Source organism: Pseudonaja textilis, unplaced genomic scaffold (assembly GCF_049901715.1).
Source record: "Pseudonaja textilis isolate UNSWEBS1 unplaced genomic scaffold, rPseTex1.2 PTEXSCF116, whole genome shotgun sequence".
Lineage (NCBI taxonomy): Eukaryota > Metazoa > Chordata > Lepidosauria > Squamata > Elapidae > Pseudonaja > Pseudonaja textilis.
Window position 1 is genome coordinate 19,848 of NW_028262851.1, and position 16,136 is coordinate 35,983.

Sequence of the window (16,136 nt, forward strand, 5' to 3'; positions counted from 1 at the left end):
GTGCATCTTCTCCGGCCTTTGACAGAAAAGATGTGCTTTGAAAGAGAACAGTTAAAATACTGATTTTCAATCAGGGGTTCCAAAAATAAATAGGGTTGAAAGGGATAATGTGTTTGCTTATTTTTCTGCTGAAAAGAAAAGGCCCAAATACTATGGATATATTTGAGAAGTCTGTGCCTTCTAATTTCTAAATAACCCAAGACTGTCAAGATCCAGACTTTCCCTTCCATGGCTCCTGGCAAACCCTTAAGTGCTAAATGGAAAGGAAGAATTCTGAACCAAATGGCATCAAATTCCATGAAGTGGACAAAGACGTTGACTTGTCTCCACTTAGAGAGGGCATCCCTGAGGAATGCTGTATATCCAGTTGTTGAGAACTGTTGTGATATAACAACACAAATTCCGCTCCTGACAAGCATAGGAGGGAAAGTCCTCATGAAACTCTCTCCATTCTCTGTGTCTGAAGAAAAGAGGCCAATCAGGGTCCATCTGAAATGGAGGAGCAATTGGACAATTGCTGGGTACTGGATCCCTTCTTTGGGGAGCATCTGGTGGAAAAAGGGGAATCTGCTTTTATCACTCAGAGCCTCTGAAGCAGCTACAACACTCATCTGAAAAAGCAACAAAGAATGCTGTGTTATATTTGGGATCAGAACAAATCCTAAATATTTGCTTTTGGGAGTCCAGCCTGGTCCTCTTGAACATATTACAATAATTTATGATTGATTAGCCATTAAGCTATATCAAAATGAATATTGTAGAACACAAAACATTAATAAGTTGGCGTATAAAAACAGAATGCAAGAATAAATTCAGTAAGAAAGAATAAGATTAAAGAATGTAAATCACTTTTGGATTTCCCCTATAATTTATCACAATCAGGCCTACGTATCCCAATCTCAACTGAACCGTTTCGCTCAAATAAGGGGCTTTATTATATTAAACTTTTGAATTCTGACTGCCCAGGGAATAGTTGATTTTAATATGTGAATCCCAGTAGGTCATTTGTCTAAAGTCTAATGTACTGTCCAAATTACTGATCTCCTTTTAAAAAAAAAACAATTTTATTGGTTTTTTAACAAACAAACAAAACGAACAAAACATAAAAGCATCAGCTTTCTTCCATACTTATATACAAACAGTGTGTCGGTTGGTTCATCAGTTTTGTGCATTCATTTCATAGTCACAATTACAATTACATTACATAATAGCTGTTAGGAATAACATAGGTTACCTAATGTAGTTTGGGTAAAATAATATATATAAACTATGATTGTAAGTTTAAGTGTGTGTCACTTTAAAACTGCAAAGCATGTAATTTTGGGTGTGGTGTGAAACCACCATAAGAGGGAGCAAGAGAACCTGACGATTCCCTGACAATTACTGGATTGCATGGATTGATGGTTTGTTAACTGCGTGTTTTCCCTACTGCTGAGTTGCTGAAGGAAGAGAGGAGTTTTTGACTTCTTCATATCTCTACTGCGAGGAGATATATTACTGGACTGATATTTGTAAGTTTACTGACCTCTCTTTTTCGACACTGGAATTTGCAACTGAATAATCCCTGGACGGACTGAATTAGTGAATGATATATGGACTGTTTGACTATGCTATACCTCTTACTGGAATAAACTATTTAATTAGCACTGTGTATCTGTTTTACTGAGTGTAAACTACAAAAACGTTTATCTCACATATTTTTGCCTGCCTGCCTGACTGCTGTGCAGATTCTGCTAGGGTGTATCCCTAACAATAACTCTTATTATCAATCCAAACTTATATATCCTCATATCATTATTTTAAAAAAAAATCATTTGACTATACTTTTATTCATTCATGCCTTATAAAAAAAAACACTTTATAAATGTAATGTCAAATAGCAAAAGAAAAAAGAAAAAAAGTCAATAATATTCCTTATTACCTAACTAAATATTCTATTTTTGTATTTCATCGTCCAGCTATTGATTGAAAAGGTCCCAAATTGTATAAAATTGTTTATCTTCTTGCTCTCTAATTTCAAATGTCAATCTACTCATCTCAGCACATTCCAATATTTTCTTAATAACTTCTTCCTGCAATGGAATTTTCTCATTTTTCCAATTTTTTGCAAATACAATCCTAGCCGCAGTTAATACATTTACAATCAAATATTTCAAATCTTTACTATACACATCTGGTAAGATTCCCAATAAGAAAAGCTCCAGTTTCAAATCTATATATTTCTTTGTCATTTTTTCCAACCACATGTGGATTTTAGTCCAATATTTTCTAGCGTCCTCACAAGTCCACCACATATGGTAATATGAACCAGGTATCGGATGACATTTCCAACATTTTTCCGATTTGTTCTTAAACATTCTTGCTATCCTTGTCGGGGGGAAATGTCACCTGTAAAACATCTTATACAAATTTTCTTTATTAGCTGTAGACATTGTCGTTTTATAATTTTGCGACCATAATTTCTGCCATTTCTCTAAGTCAATCCCATATCCAAAATTCCTCCCCCAAGCAATCATAGTTTCTTTAACTTGTTCTTCCTCTAGCTTAATTCCCAATAAGTAACCATATAGTTTTTTAATCACCTTTTCATCAGTACCTGTCAAAATCTTATCCAAATCAGTCTGTTTATCATAAAATCCCTCTGTTTTGGAATCTTCATCATACCTTGAGTATATTTGCACATATGAAAACCAATTCATCTTTATACCTTGTTCCTCTAAATTTTGTATCGATTTAAGTTCACCCTTTTCATCTAGTAATTCCCCATATCTAACTGTTTGTTCCTTCTTATAAATTATAGGATAAGAAAATGCTTCTATCGTCGATAACCAAACTGGAATTTTCAAATAACATTGTTTTTTTATCTTCTCCCAATTTAGCCACAAAGACTCCAGTATATAATGTCTTCTAAAATAGCCCTGTGTTTGGTTCCCTTGTACCATAGAAAAGCATGCCAACCCAACAACAAATCATGACCTTCTAGTGTCAACAATCTAGTCTTCCTTAATGTTATCCATTCCTTAACCCACATCAAATTTGCAGCTTGATAGTACAACTCCCAATTAGGCAGGCCAAACCCTCCTCTAGTTCTAGCATCTTGCAAAAGCTTTAGCTTTATCCTTGCTTTCTTACCTTGCCATATATACTTCAACACAATTTTATTTAGGTCCTCAAAATAGTCTTTTCCAAGCCTAATTGGTATTGTTTGAAACAAAAATAAGATTCTGGGTAGAATATTCATCTTGATTGTTGAGATCCTCCCTATTAATGACAGTTGTAAGTTTTCCCATTTCTTCAGATCTAGGGCTATCTGTTGTTTAATATAATTGTTCTCTTTTAATGTACTACATCTTGGTGTCAAATATATCCCCAAATACTTAACCTTGTTCATAACTTGGATTTTCAACAGATCTTCCAATTCTTCTCTTTGTCTTAGTAGCATATTCTTTGACAAAATCTTTGTTTTATCTTTATTTATTTTCAGACCAGCCACCTCACCATATGTCTCTATCTTTTCCAGTAGCTTCGAAGCTGTTTCTATAGGATCTTCCAAAATAAAAACTAAGTCATCTGCAAAGGCTTGTAATTTAAATTCTTCCTTTTTGATTTGTATTCCTTTTACAGTTTTATCTTCTCTAATATTTCTATTCAACACTTCCAGAGTCAATACAAATAGCAAGGGAGAAAGGGGACATCCTTGCCTTGTGCCTTTTCTTATGTTAATAGAGTCGGTAAATTCTCCCTCTATCATTACCTTTGCAGTTTGCTCATGATAAATTGCTTCTATTGCTTGGATAAATCTTCTAGCAAAACCCATCTGTTCCAGTAAGAGTAACATAAATCTCCAATTCACATTGTCAAATGCCTTTTGGGCATCTAAAAATATCAAAGCCATTTGCTTTTCAGAATGTGCCTCATAATATTCCAAAGTGTCCAAAATTACTCTCATATTGTCTCTAATTTGTCTTTGTGGCAGGAATCCATTTTGATCTGGATGAATAAAATTATTCAAATATTTTTTAAGTCTTTCTGCTAATATCGAAGCAAAAATTTTATAGTCTGTATTTAATAAAGAAATCGGTCTATAGTTCTTAATTTGCAGTGGGTCAGCCTCCTCTTTTGGAATAAGTGTAATATAAGCCTCTGACCATGTTTTAGGTATCGTCTTCTTTGACATAGCTTCATTCATAACATCTAAAAGTGGAATACTCAATGATTCTTGTAATGTTTTGTAGAATTCTGCAGGCAGCCCATCTGGACCTGGTGCTTTCCCATTATTTTGTTTCTTAAGTGCTTGACTTAGTTCCATCATTGTTATATTACTTTCTAACATTTCTTCAGTCTCTTTAGATATTTTAGGTAAGTTTGCATTCTGCAAGTACTGTTTAATTTTTTTCCTCATCAATATTCTCTTTCTTGTATAGTTGTCCATAAAAGTCTCAAATAATTTCCTTTTTCTCTTTATTGCCATAACAAACTTGACCTTGATCATCTATTAACTGCAATATTTTCCTCGAAGGAGCATAAATAGAAAAAACAAAAATCCCAATGAAAACGGAAAAAAAGATAAAAGTAAAAATAAAAAATTCTAAGGCTTCCCCTTGAAAATAAAAAGTAAAAATAAAAACATTGCTAAAATAAAAATTTACAATAATGCTAGTGTGTGTGGGGGGTAGTGAAACTAAAAAAAAGAATTAAAGAGGGAGAAACAACACACTGCACTCTGTTTAATTGTCCAAGGCTTTTGTTATGACTCACTTCCCTTTCCCACAGGCTTCAAAGCCAAGCCATAAATATTTAATTGTTGAGAGAAATCCAGAAGAACACCTGTAATAATATTCTACTGCACTCTTCCCTCTATCTTATCACATTAGAATGTCCTTGAGAAGGAGTCTTTCACAATTCTCTCCACTTCAAGTAAAATTTCAAGCCTCTAGTTGGCAGTGTTACAAAGTTTCTTAGTTCTCACTTTCCCCCCTCCTCTCACAGAAAGGTAATTGAAGTTAAAAAAAAAAGAACAAGAAATATATACATATATATACAAAAAGAGAAATAACCAAAGGGAGCCTCTAGCCTAAAAAAAAAAGTTAAAAGAAAAAAAAAGAAATCCAGAGGGAGAATAAAATATATATAGAGAGAAAAAGAAACCAGTCCGGTTATCTACTAAGTAACAATAAAGTCCGTTAGCAAAAAAAATAAAAATAAAAGTAAAGCCTCGCTTTGACGTCTCCCTTAAAAAAACGCCGCTTATTCAGTTTTGTCAAAAATCACACAGGTTTCTTCTAGCAATCAAAGTGTCCTTTCAAGCCTCAAAATATTAAAAAAAAAAAAAAAACAGTTTCTCACCCAGCCGACACACTTTCTCTTTCAGCCTCTTCCTTTCCGGAGCTGCCCCGACTTCAGCAGCATGGAGGCTGCCTCTTCGCCACCAGCAAAAGGGACTTCTCCTGGGTCATCCAGGGACTTTGCGGTGTCCCTGGGATCCACAGGGTATGCCCCTCACGATAACCGTCCCTATGGGACGGTTTAGGTCTGTTTGGACCGGCCAGGGGCGAAGATATTGGCTGCAATCGTAGAGCTCGATTGCAAGCCGTATCATCTTGGCGCCAGCTCCTCCCCTCTCCATTACTGATCTTCTTATTAAACAGTTGGAATTCAATCAATAGATGTGTTCTCCAGTTGTGCAAGAGATGGGGAGACCACAGCTCCTAATACAATTTGTCACTTTAATTGAAATTTTGCCGTTCTAAAGCAGAGAATTTTGGGAGTCTGTCCGATTTCATTGCTTTAATTGTACACTAGTAATTATAAACCTGATTTTAGACAAAAGACCAATTGTATAAATTCTCAGTTCAACTGCTGAGTCCTTTTATCCACCTTCCAGATTCTCCTCAAATGCTGTAATTATATTTCTTCTAGTAGTGATATAGATTAAGCCCAAATTTTCACTTCAATGTAAGGACTTGAGGGTAACTTCGAGATTATATATTGTAATAAATAGAAAAAAAACTGGGTAGCTAGGTTTTTTTTAAGGTTTAAGCAGTAAATTCACTCACACCCTTTCTCTAACTGGTTCCTTTAATGATGGGGGAAGCAATATCCAGTCTCAGAGAAAACTTCCTCCGGTAAAGAACGGTGTTATTTGCTCTTGGATCACCATCAAATCGGCATCTATGGCTACGAGGTGTTTTTCCAAAGATCATAACTTCTGACTTTGACTTATCAACCATCATTTAACGATTATGTCAGTAGGAACTTTCTTAGAAGTTTTCTTAACAGCCTATATAGGAATATCATAACAATAATAAATAAAGTATTATCAGAATGAACCAAGGTGTAACAATATGTATTTAACACCTTAGAGATGCGTCCTTCAGGATCCTTGATGACTCCTGAACGTCATTGTTCTTTAGACTGAATAGCAAGGGTTCAAATGTGCACCCTTCCCTTCCCCCTTGGTTAAGTGTTCATCCTTCTTCTCAGGGGTCCACTGAGCCCAAATTTCCCTCCCAAAGAAGGTCTTGGATTTTAGCCTTTTTATTCGATTGCACACACACACACACACACACACACACACACCCAAATGAACAGAATAACAGAATTGGAAGGGACCTTGGAGGTCTTCTAGTCCAACCCCCTGCTCAAGCAGGAGACCCTATAGACTAGATTAGATTAGATATACCATTTCAGACAAGTGGCTCTTCTTACAGACCTCCAGTGATGCAGCATCCACAACTTCTGGAGGGAAGCCATTCCACTGGCTAATTGTTCTCACTGTCAGGAAATCTCTCCTTAGTTCTAGGTTGCTTCTCTCCTTGATGAGTTTCCACCCGTTGCTTCTTGTCCTGCCTTCAGTTGCCTTGGAGAATAGCTTGACTCCCTCTTCTTTGGGGCAGCCCCTGGGATACTGGAACACTACTATCATGTCTCCCCTAGTCCTTCTTTTCATTGAACTAGCCACACCCAGTTCCTGCAACTGTTCTTCATGTGTTTTAGCCTCCAGTCCCCTGATCCTCTTGGTTGCTCTTTTCTGCACTCTTTCTAGAGTCTCAATGTCTTTTTTATATCGTGGCAACCCAAACTGAATGCAGTATTGCAAATGTGGCCTTACCAAGGCCTTATAAAGTGGTATTAACACTTCAGGTGATTGTCAGATGTGCCTCATTCACAACCCAAGCAAGAACTCCCTCAACTCCATTGTTGTAGAGAAAGGGTACTTTTATTGTGTTTGAAGTGATAGCAACAAAAGAAAGCAAGATCTGAGGCAAAAGGCGCAGAAAGTACATATTGAAAGTTATCCCAAGTTCCTTCCCCCAAGAGTCCAGACTGGACATCCAATCTGAAGTGCTTATATGTCATGTGGGGTGCATCTTCAGGTGGTTATTCCCTGATCTGGTATGCCAAGACGGGTGACCTTGGCTCAGCAGAGATAAGCCCATGCAGCTGTGCAGGAAGCACAAACATCGTCTTCACTCTCCAGCAACCTTCCCTTCCCAAATACCCTCCTCCCCCCATTTCTATGACAGCCGACATGAAGCAAGCAGCATGAGGTGTCAAGAAAGTGTCGTGGAGGCTGGCATTCACCTTGATTCTATCCCTCTGTTAATGCAGCCTAGAACCATGTTGGCTCTTTGGGGAGCTGCCGCACACGGTTGGCTCCTATTTAAGTAACTGTCCACTAGGAATCCACTAGGATCCTACTCACCGTTACTGCTAATGAGCCAGGTACCACCTATACTATACCTGTGCATTTGGCTTTTCTTGCCTGAATGAAGAACCTAACTTTTTTTCATGACTAACTTTCATTTTGCTAGATAGGACCCAATGTCCAAGACTGTCAAGATCCTTCTGTATCTTAAGCCTTTGTCTTCTGGAGTGTTGGCTATTCCTGCAAGCTTGGTGTCACCTGAAAATTTGATGAGTTCTTCATCCAAATCATTGATGAAGATGTTGAAGAGTATTGGGCTTAAAGAGAGCCTTGGGGTCCCCCACTGCATGTAGATGCAGTTCCATTAAGAACTACATGTTGAGTGTGATTGGTCAGCAAGTTATGAATCCATCTGCTGGTGAGGCTGTCTAACCCACATTTTTCTGTCTTATAAAGTAGTAGGCTGTGATCTACTTTATCAAATGCCTTCTGAAGTCCAAGTATATCTGCAACATTTCTCTGGTCCACTAATTTAGTACTTTGTCAAAGAATGCAATAAGATTTAACTGACATGATCTGTTTTTGACAAATTTGGCAGGTATTATTTACATGTAAAAAGGAAAATGCCAACAGAGAGACACAATTAGGAATATTTTTGAACAGCCAAATAGCCAGTAGAAAGTCCTCTTTGGAAACTTATTGCTCTTCAAGCCTTTTATGATGAATTTGAACGTGAACATAGTGGGCTAAGACATAATTTACATGTTCACTAATATAGTTAAAGCAGCTCTTGAAAATACAATTGCATCCATTGCTCGCCCACAACATCACAATCACTTTATCACATAGAAAACACGCACACACAAACCTGTGGGACTTTGTAGGTTCCTAGTAATGTTGATATTTGGTTGGAGATGTCCCTGTGTGTTCCGTCAATAAGAGCCAGAAGGTTCTCCTTCCTTCCACAGCTGTAGTTGGGGATATTGGCTTCTCCAGTGGAGAGCATATCCAGCAAGGCATCTGAAGTACGTAAGGTGCTCAAATAGTTGTCGTGGAAGTTGTAGCCAAGTGTGAGGTTGTGCAGGGACTGGAGATTCTTGTTCAAAAATTGAATGGCAAAAATGGATTGCAGAGTTTTCATAAAACCAAAGGAAAGTGTACTGCAAAAAAATGTGCACATCATTATTAACAGCAACAACAAATTCTTTTTTAAAAACTCAATCCTCTTTGACTCCACAAGTCTCCTGAGCCTCAAGCCAACATTGATCCAAAACCAAGGTCAGTTAAGTCAGTAGTCTAGTGATGAACACAGAGTTGTTTTCAGCCCTATCTTTGGATTTGAGTCTATTCCACAAAATATGAAAAAAGAGTCAAGTCATGGAAATCAAAATCTTTCAGGAAATTAGATAAATCCTGAAAAATAGAAGTAAGTGAAACAAGAAGAAAAGGAGGAGAGTGTTAGAATAGAAGGAATGCAACTCCATCACTTACAAATGAGACTGACTAGAAGAAGCACTGTTGGTCGTAGTGATGATCATAGCAATGAGATGGTCTCCTGGTCTGTAAAAGCTCCAGGGTTGTTTTCCATCCTGGCGCTCCAGACTCAGCGGGCACTTCATTCTAAGCTTCCCAGAGACTGGCTGGGGCACCAGCAGCACCAGAAGCAGAAGCAGGAGGTCCATAATTCTTGGGATGAATCAATCCCCTTCCCAAGTCTTAACAAAAAGAAGTTGAGTGAGAAGTATTCAAAGCACTCTCACACAATGGAAATGTTAGTGGCTTTCCTGATTCCGTCAGAGGCACCCCAAGCTTCACCTGGAAAAGAAAAGTACATTCAAGAGCACAGCTCCTGCCTGTCTGAAAACTTGTGCCACACAGAATGTGAGCTAAGATATTTATCCTTTTCTGATGAACAATCTCTTCCATGTTGCTTCCACCTGATGTTTACACTGAAGACAGTTATTGAAGAAGAACTCTCAAAGGCCAGGATGGTGATTATTACAGGGAGAAGCAACTTTTCTACTGGAGACACTGAATTTCTTTGCAGATCCATGTGAGGAGGGTTAGCTGGAAAAAACACATGTTAGTGAAAACCCACAGAAACATCTCTGGAGGGTCTGTTCTGTAATGGTTGTGATTCTTCCTGTCAGGACACGTCTAGAAAATGGTGTGGGAACAAGGTAGTTCAGTTACAACGGAATTGACTTGGCCTCTTGTCTCCAGGGACTGCTGCAGTTTGGTGAGACCGATGTCACTTAATTTTAGTGCTGCCTGTCTTCAAACACCAAGGAAACAATCATTACCCTTGAACTCTGCCTAATGTTAAGAGTGGGGCCTGTCTGGGATTTCCTCTTCTATCACAATCCTATATATCAATCCTAAGTTGTAGCTGATTTTAACATTGGTTGTGCTGGAAGAGAAATTAAACTGCCCCTCTTTTCTAGCCATATACATTTTTGGATGAGAGCTGACTAAGAAGCAGGAAAGGGACAGCCTGTGTGTGGACTATATCATTGGGTAAACAGGGAGGAAGTTACAGAGTGGGTAGAAATTTTTTTCTTTGCCGCGCTCTCTTTTGTCCTTCCCTGTTCATGTAATTCATCCAATAAACTGCGTCCTGTGAGGTCTGCAGGCAAGATTGTGGAAGAGCCCAGAGTCTTGTGGATTTTTTTGCCACAAAAAAACGTTTGGGGGAACTGGTGAGCCTCCCTCTGGTTGGGTGGATGCACTTGGTGGGGTGGGACCCTTGTGACATTTCCACCCCTCAAAAGACCCCCCAAGGGCTTTGGAGGAGCCATTGGAAGTCCCCGTGTTCCTGGCTTATCTGGGATGGTTGTTCAGAGATTCTATTGCTTGTCTGGAGGCTGACTTTAGCACGTACAGCTTGGCCTAGAGAGGAGAACTGGGTGGGCTGAGAGGGGGGAGCTGAAGGGACAGGCAGGCCCATCTTGGCAGGGAGGAGCGGAGGGTGGCCCATATGCCAGGTCCAGTCTTTGAAAGGTCTCCCTCAAGTCCCACTCTCTGTGCTTGGCTGAGACCCTGGGTGGCTCCGGGTTCAGGATGGTCCTTGCATGTCAAGGCTGCTCTCCTCCATGGAATTCTCTGCCATGTCTCCCTGAAACCAGGTTGTGCCTAGAGGGGAGGAAGCCCCTTCTGTGTTGGGAATGTGCCCACCCCGGTTTCTGGATTTGCCCCAGGAAAGATCCCAGGGGAGAGAAGGAGGAGGGTCTGCTGTCATTGGTGGTTTGCGAGAGGGTCTTGGTTGCTGCACCTAGACCTGCATTTTGTCTCAGAATGGCCGTGAAAACATTTCCCCAGCTTGGTCAAGTGTGTTATAAGTGAATATGGTCCTTGCAGGAAGAAAAGCACCCCCAGTTTACTTCATTTATCAACTACTGTTTGTCTTGTTTCCACTGAATTAATGTACTTTTACGGGGTTCCCGTAATTCACTGACCCATCAGCCAACAGGTCCACCCTCGGAAAACAAACCCTGGTTAAAAGTTGCAAGTGTGAATGCAGCCTTTGGTGAAGAAGTGACCGAGTTAAGTGGGCTGTTGGGATATCACCAGTTTGCCACAGCTGAATGTCTGCCCTGGCACTATTTAAGAGTGTCCATTCTTTCCAGTTTCTAGGAAGAAAAGTAGAAGCCTTTGGCTGGTGTGTGGGTGTGATGCCCCTGTCAGAGTCTGAATCCGAGGAGGAAGATGAACAGCTGACAGGGAGTGGGAGTGTGGCTCCATTGGCTGTGGAAGAAACTGGACAAGAGCAAAGTCCGGCTGGGCAGAGCAGGGAAGAGGTAGAACAAAGGAGAGGGAGTTCAGAGGAAGACCCAGGCCCACTCCCTCTTCCTCCTAGGGCACGCAGGAAGGAATGGAGAAGAGAGCAGTGTGGGTTGCGTGGCTTATGGGGAGGAAAGGGCCCTGATTCCCTTCATTAGCCACACCTGGGAAGACAGTTTAAAAGAGATGGAAGCTGAGTGAGGCAGCTGCTGGGAGCAAACATGAGTTGACTTTGCTTATCTGGGTTCCTGGAATCCTCCCAACTGGGTTGATTTACTGCCGTTCCTTCACATCTGGAATTCCTTCTCCTGCCCTGCTGGATTAATTACCTCATCTTGCCTTGATTGTACTTAGAATTAAAGATTTGTTGACAATGTTTTTAGACTTATTTATTTTTATTTGATTTATTTATTTGATTTGTCAAGCAATTATAAGATAACAGGTATAAGTATAAACATAGTTATGAATACATGAGATGGATCCGTATAAGAAAAATAAAAAGAAACAATAGGACAGGGATGGTAGGCATGTTGGTGCACTTATGCGTGCCCCCTACAGGCCTCTTAGGAAAGGGGTGAGGTCAATAGTAGACAGTCTAAGGTTAAAGTTTTTGGGGTTTGGGGAAGAAACCACAGTCAGGTAGAGTATTCCAAACATTGACCACTTGTCGTATTTTCTGCAGTCAAGTTTGGTGCAGTTTACCTTGAGTTTGTATCTATTCTGCGTTCTTGTATTGTTATGATTGAAGCTGAAGTATTCATTTGCAGGTAGGGCATTGCAATGTATTATTTTATATACTATATTTAGATTGGACCAAAGGTGGCATAGTTCTAGGTTTTCTAGTTCTAGAATTTCAAGTCTGGTGGCATAAGTTATTCTGCAATGAGTAGAGGAGCGGAGAACTCTTCTTTATTTTATTTATTTATTTATTTGTCAATTGTTTACGAGATAAGTAAAAGTGTATACATAATTATGAATACATGAAATGAGTACATATAAGAAAAATAAAATAAAAATAAAAGAAACAATAGGACAGGGACGGTAGGCACGTTGGTGCGCTTATGCACGCCCCCTACAGACCTCTTAGAAAAGGGGTGAGGTCAATAGTAGACAGTCTAAGGTTAAAGTTTTTGGGGTTTGGGGAAGAAACTACAGAGTCGGGTAGAGTATTCCAGACATTGACCACTCTGTTGCTAAAGTCGTATTTCCTGCAGTCAAGCTTGGTGCGGTTAACCTTGAGTTTGTATCTGTTGTGTGTTCTTGTGTTGTTATGGTTGAAGCTGAAGTATTCATTGACAGGTAGGACATTGCAATGTATGATTTTATATACCATGCTTAAATCAGACCGAAGACGGCGTAATTCAAGGTTTTCTAGTTCTAGAATTTCAAGTCTGGTGGCATAAGGTATTCTACAACGAGTAGAGGAGTGGGGAACTCTTCTTGTGAAATATTTCTGGACTTTCTCAATTGTGCTAATATCAGATACGTAATGTGGGTTCCAGACTGATGAGCTGTATTCAAGTATTGGTCTAGCAAATGTTTTCTATGCTCTAGTTAGTAGTGTGATATTACCAGAGAAAAAGCTACGTAAGATTAGGTTAACAACTCTTAATGCCTTTTTGGCTATGTAGTTGCAGTGGGCACTAGCACTTAGATCATTAGAGGTGAGTATTCCAAGGTCCTTTACAGAGCTTGGATCATCAACAAGATCTTGACTATTCAGCTTGTATTTTATTTTCGGATTTTTTTGCCAATATGTAAGACAGAGCATTTATTTGTTGAGATTTGAAGTTGCCATTTGTTTGACCATTCTGATACACAGTCAAGATCTTCTTGAAGGGTAGCAGTATTGTCTGTGGTATTGAACAGCTTTACATCATCAGCGAAAAGAACGCAGTTGCTCTTAATATGATCACAGAGGTCATTTATGTAGAGTATGAAGAGAGTTGGTCCTAGAACACTGCCTTGGGGGACACCACTATTGACAGGTACAGAATTTGATAGGGCACTCCCAATTTTGACCATTTGTTGTCTGTTTGACAGGAATGCTTCTATCCAGTTATGCAGTTGTCCAGAGATACCATAGGATTTTATTTTTAGTAGTAGTTTGTCATGTACCACTGAATCAAAGGCTTTTACAGAAGTCTATGTAGATTGCATCTATTGTTTTGCCCTGATCAAGTTGTGTAGTCCATATGTTTTTGCAGTGTAAGAGTTGCAGATTACAGGATAGTTTTTTTCTGAAACCAAATTGTTTATTGGAGAGTAGGTTGTTTGTCTCTAAGTGGAGGAAAGATGGATTGGTTAATAATTGATTCCATGACTTTACAGGTGACGCAGCATAAGGAGATTGGTCTGTAATTTTCAACTAGGCAAGGGTCTCCCTTTTTGAAGATGGGGATGACTGTGGCTTGTGACCATAGGTTAGGCAAGGAACTGGTCCTGAAAGATTTTTCAAAGATTATGCTTAGAGGTTTGGCTATGGCAGTGGATAACTTTTTAAGAGATAGGCACATATTCCATCCGGTCCAATAGATAGGGATGGTTTTAGATTGTGTAGTGCTTTTTCAACATTGTCTTCTGTAAAATCAATATGTATTAGATCACTGTAGTTATCCGTGGTTCGGCTAGGAAATGCTGGGCATGATCCATTGCTGTTTACAAATACTGAGCCAAAAAATGTGTTAAAGATGTTGGCTTTAATGGTGTCGTTGTTGCAGTCTTTACCATTAGGTCCTATCAGGGGTGGGATGGACCTTGAATCTTTTAGTTTGTTGTTTACAAAATTGTAAAAAGCATTGGTGGAATTGGTGCTTAGAAGGTTTTCCTCTTGTTTAATGTGATAATTGGTGCATTCGGTCTTTATTTGGTGGCATAAATTTTTGTATCGGCTTTTGAAATTGGCAACATGACCAGATTTGTTTTTCTGCCAGAGTGATCTCTTTTTGGATTAAAGTTTCCTTATTGTTATGGGCAATCTGTTTTTTTGTTTTGTTTTGGGAGTAGTTGTTGGTACATATAGTTTGATGACTCTTTTGACTTCAAGTAAAAATATGTTGTAATGGTCTTCAACAGTATTGCATCCAGTGAATAGAGATTGCCAATCAAGGGATGAGAGATCGTTGTTTATAAGATCATAGTTGCCTTTTTGAAATTATAATTGGGGATCACATCATTGTGGTGGTTTTTGTGTGGACGTATGTTGAGACAAAAGTCAATCATATTGTGGTCACTGCTGGAAAAGGGTTCTTTAGTTTGTATTCCATAAATTAGATTCAAACTATTGCAGAAGATGAGATCGAGGCAGTTGTTTAGTCTAGTGTTGTTGGATACTAGCTGTTCCAGTCCCAGATTTGTAACAGCATTGTAAAAGGTTGCATGTATGGTTTCAGTTGTACATTCATTTAGGGTCCAGTCAATATGAGGCAGATTGAAATCACCAAGAATCACTTGTGAAATATTTCTGGACTTTCTCAACTGTGTTATAATCAGATACATAATATGGGTTCCAAACTAATGAGCTGTATTCGAGTATTGGTCTAGCAAATGTTTTGTATGCTCTAGTTAGTAGTGTGATATTACTAGAGAAAAAGCTATATAGGATTAGCTTAACAACTCTTAATGCCTTTTTGGCTATGTAGTTACAGTGGACTCTAGCACTTAAATCATTAGAGACTTGATTCTCTGCAGGCAAAGGCTGTTCCTGGGAGAGTTTTTCTCCAAACCAGGAACAGCCTTTGGCTGCAGAGAATCAAGTCTCTAATGATCTAAGTGCGAGATCTGCCTTCGGTCCAATCTAAACAGGTCAGCAACAAGGAAGAAATGTTCACACAGAGAATTTATTTGGTGATCTCTCAGTGACCACTGATGGTCCCAACTTCCAGGTTGATGAACTGAGAGACTCCTTTGACTTTCAGACCCAGGAATTCCAGAGAGACAATCAGTGGATGAAAGATCAGCACAGCTGTCTCCAGGAGAAAGTGGATCAACATAGGACCACAACGGAAGACCTGCAGAAAACCTGAAGAAGGTCATGCCATCAGTTAGAGCTGGAGAATGAACCCTTGGTGAAATACATTGAAGAACTCCACAAAGGACGACATGAGGTCGCTAGCCAAATGTTCTTCCCTCCCCACCTGACACCCATCAATTCCTCAATGGGATTTCTACCCTGCTTGGATGGGGGAGGTATAACCACGGATCTCCTGAATGGGGATTTGGTGGCTATGCTGATCCCCTGGGAAGCTCCACAGGGAGGGAGCAAAGGGGAAATTAACTTCTGGAAGCAAAAGTCAGGTTTGCTGACTAAAAGTTTCTCACCTGCTCAACTGTTCTCCAAACTCTTCAATGAGGTCCTTTTTTTCAACTATTAGTTTGAAGTTCTTATACCTCCATTTTTTTATGTTTCCTTTCAGTTCCTCATTTTCTTTTATAATTTTTGAAATGATTGACGTTTTTCTGTAAATAATGAAAATCAGAGAGAAATTAGCCCACTATTTTTTTTTACCAATCACCAAGTATTAAGTCCTTATTTTTTTTTTCACTTTTGCCTTTGTCTTATAAACACACACACACACAAACATATTACTACGTGAGTAGGTGATTATAGACAGAAAGAGAGACAGACAGACATATGGATAGATAAAGATATGTGAAAAAAAGTCATATATCTTTTATTCTGTATGTTGTTTATATCTGGCCTCAGCAC

At 39.1% G+C, this 16,136-nt stretch overlaps 1 protein-coding gene across 1 annotated transcript; it reads right to left on the bottom strand.

Moving 5' to 3' along the window:
- Positions 1-6: 6 nt before the first annotated feature.
- LOC148123759 (vomeronasal type-2 receptor 26-like) lies at positions 7-9,731 on the bottom strand. Its single transcript, XM_087918878.1, has 4 exons — positions 9,140-9,731; positions 8,517-8,808; positions 6,713-7,443; positions 7-611 (listed from the first exon to the last, which is right to left on the bottom strand). Exons 1-3 carry the CDS (start codon positions 9,328-9,330, stop codon positions 7,381-7,383), a joined length of 546 nt encoding a protein of 181 aa, XP_087775004.1. The 5' UTR covers positions 9,331-9,731; the 3' UTR covers positions 7-611; positions 6,713-7,380.
- Positions 9,732-16,136: the final 6,405 nt, after the last annotated feature.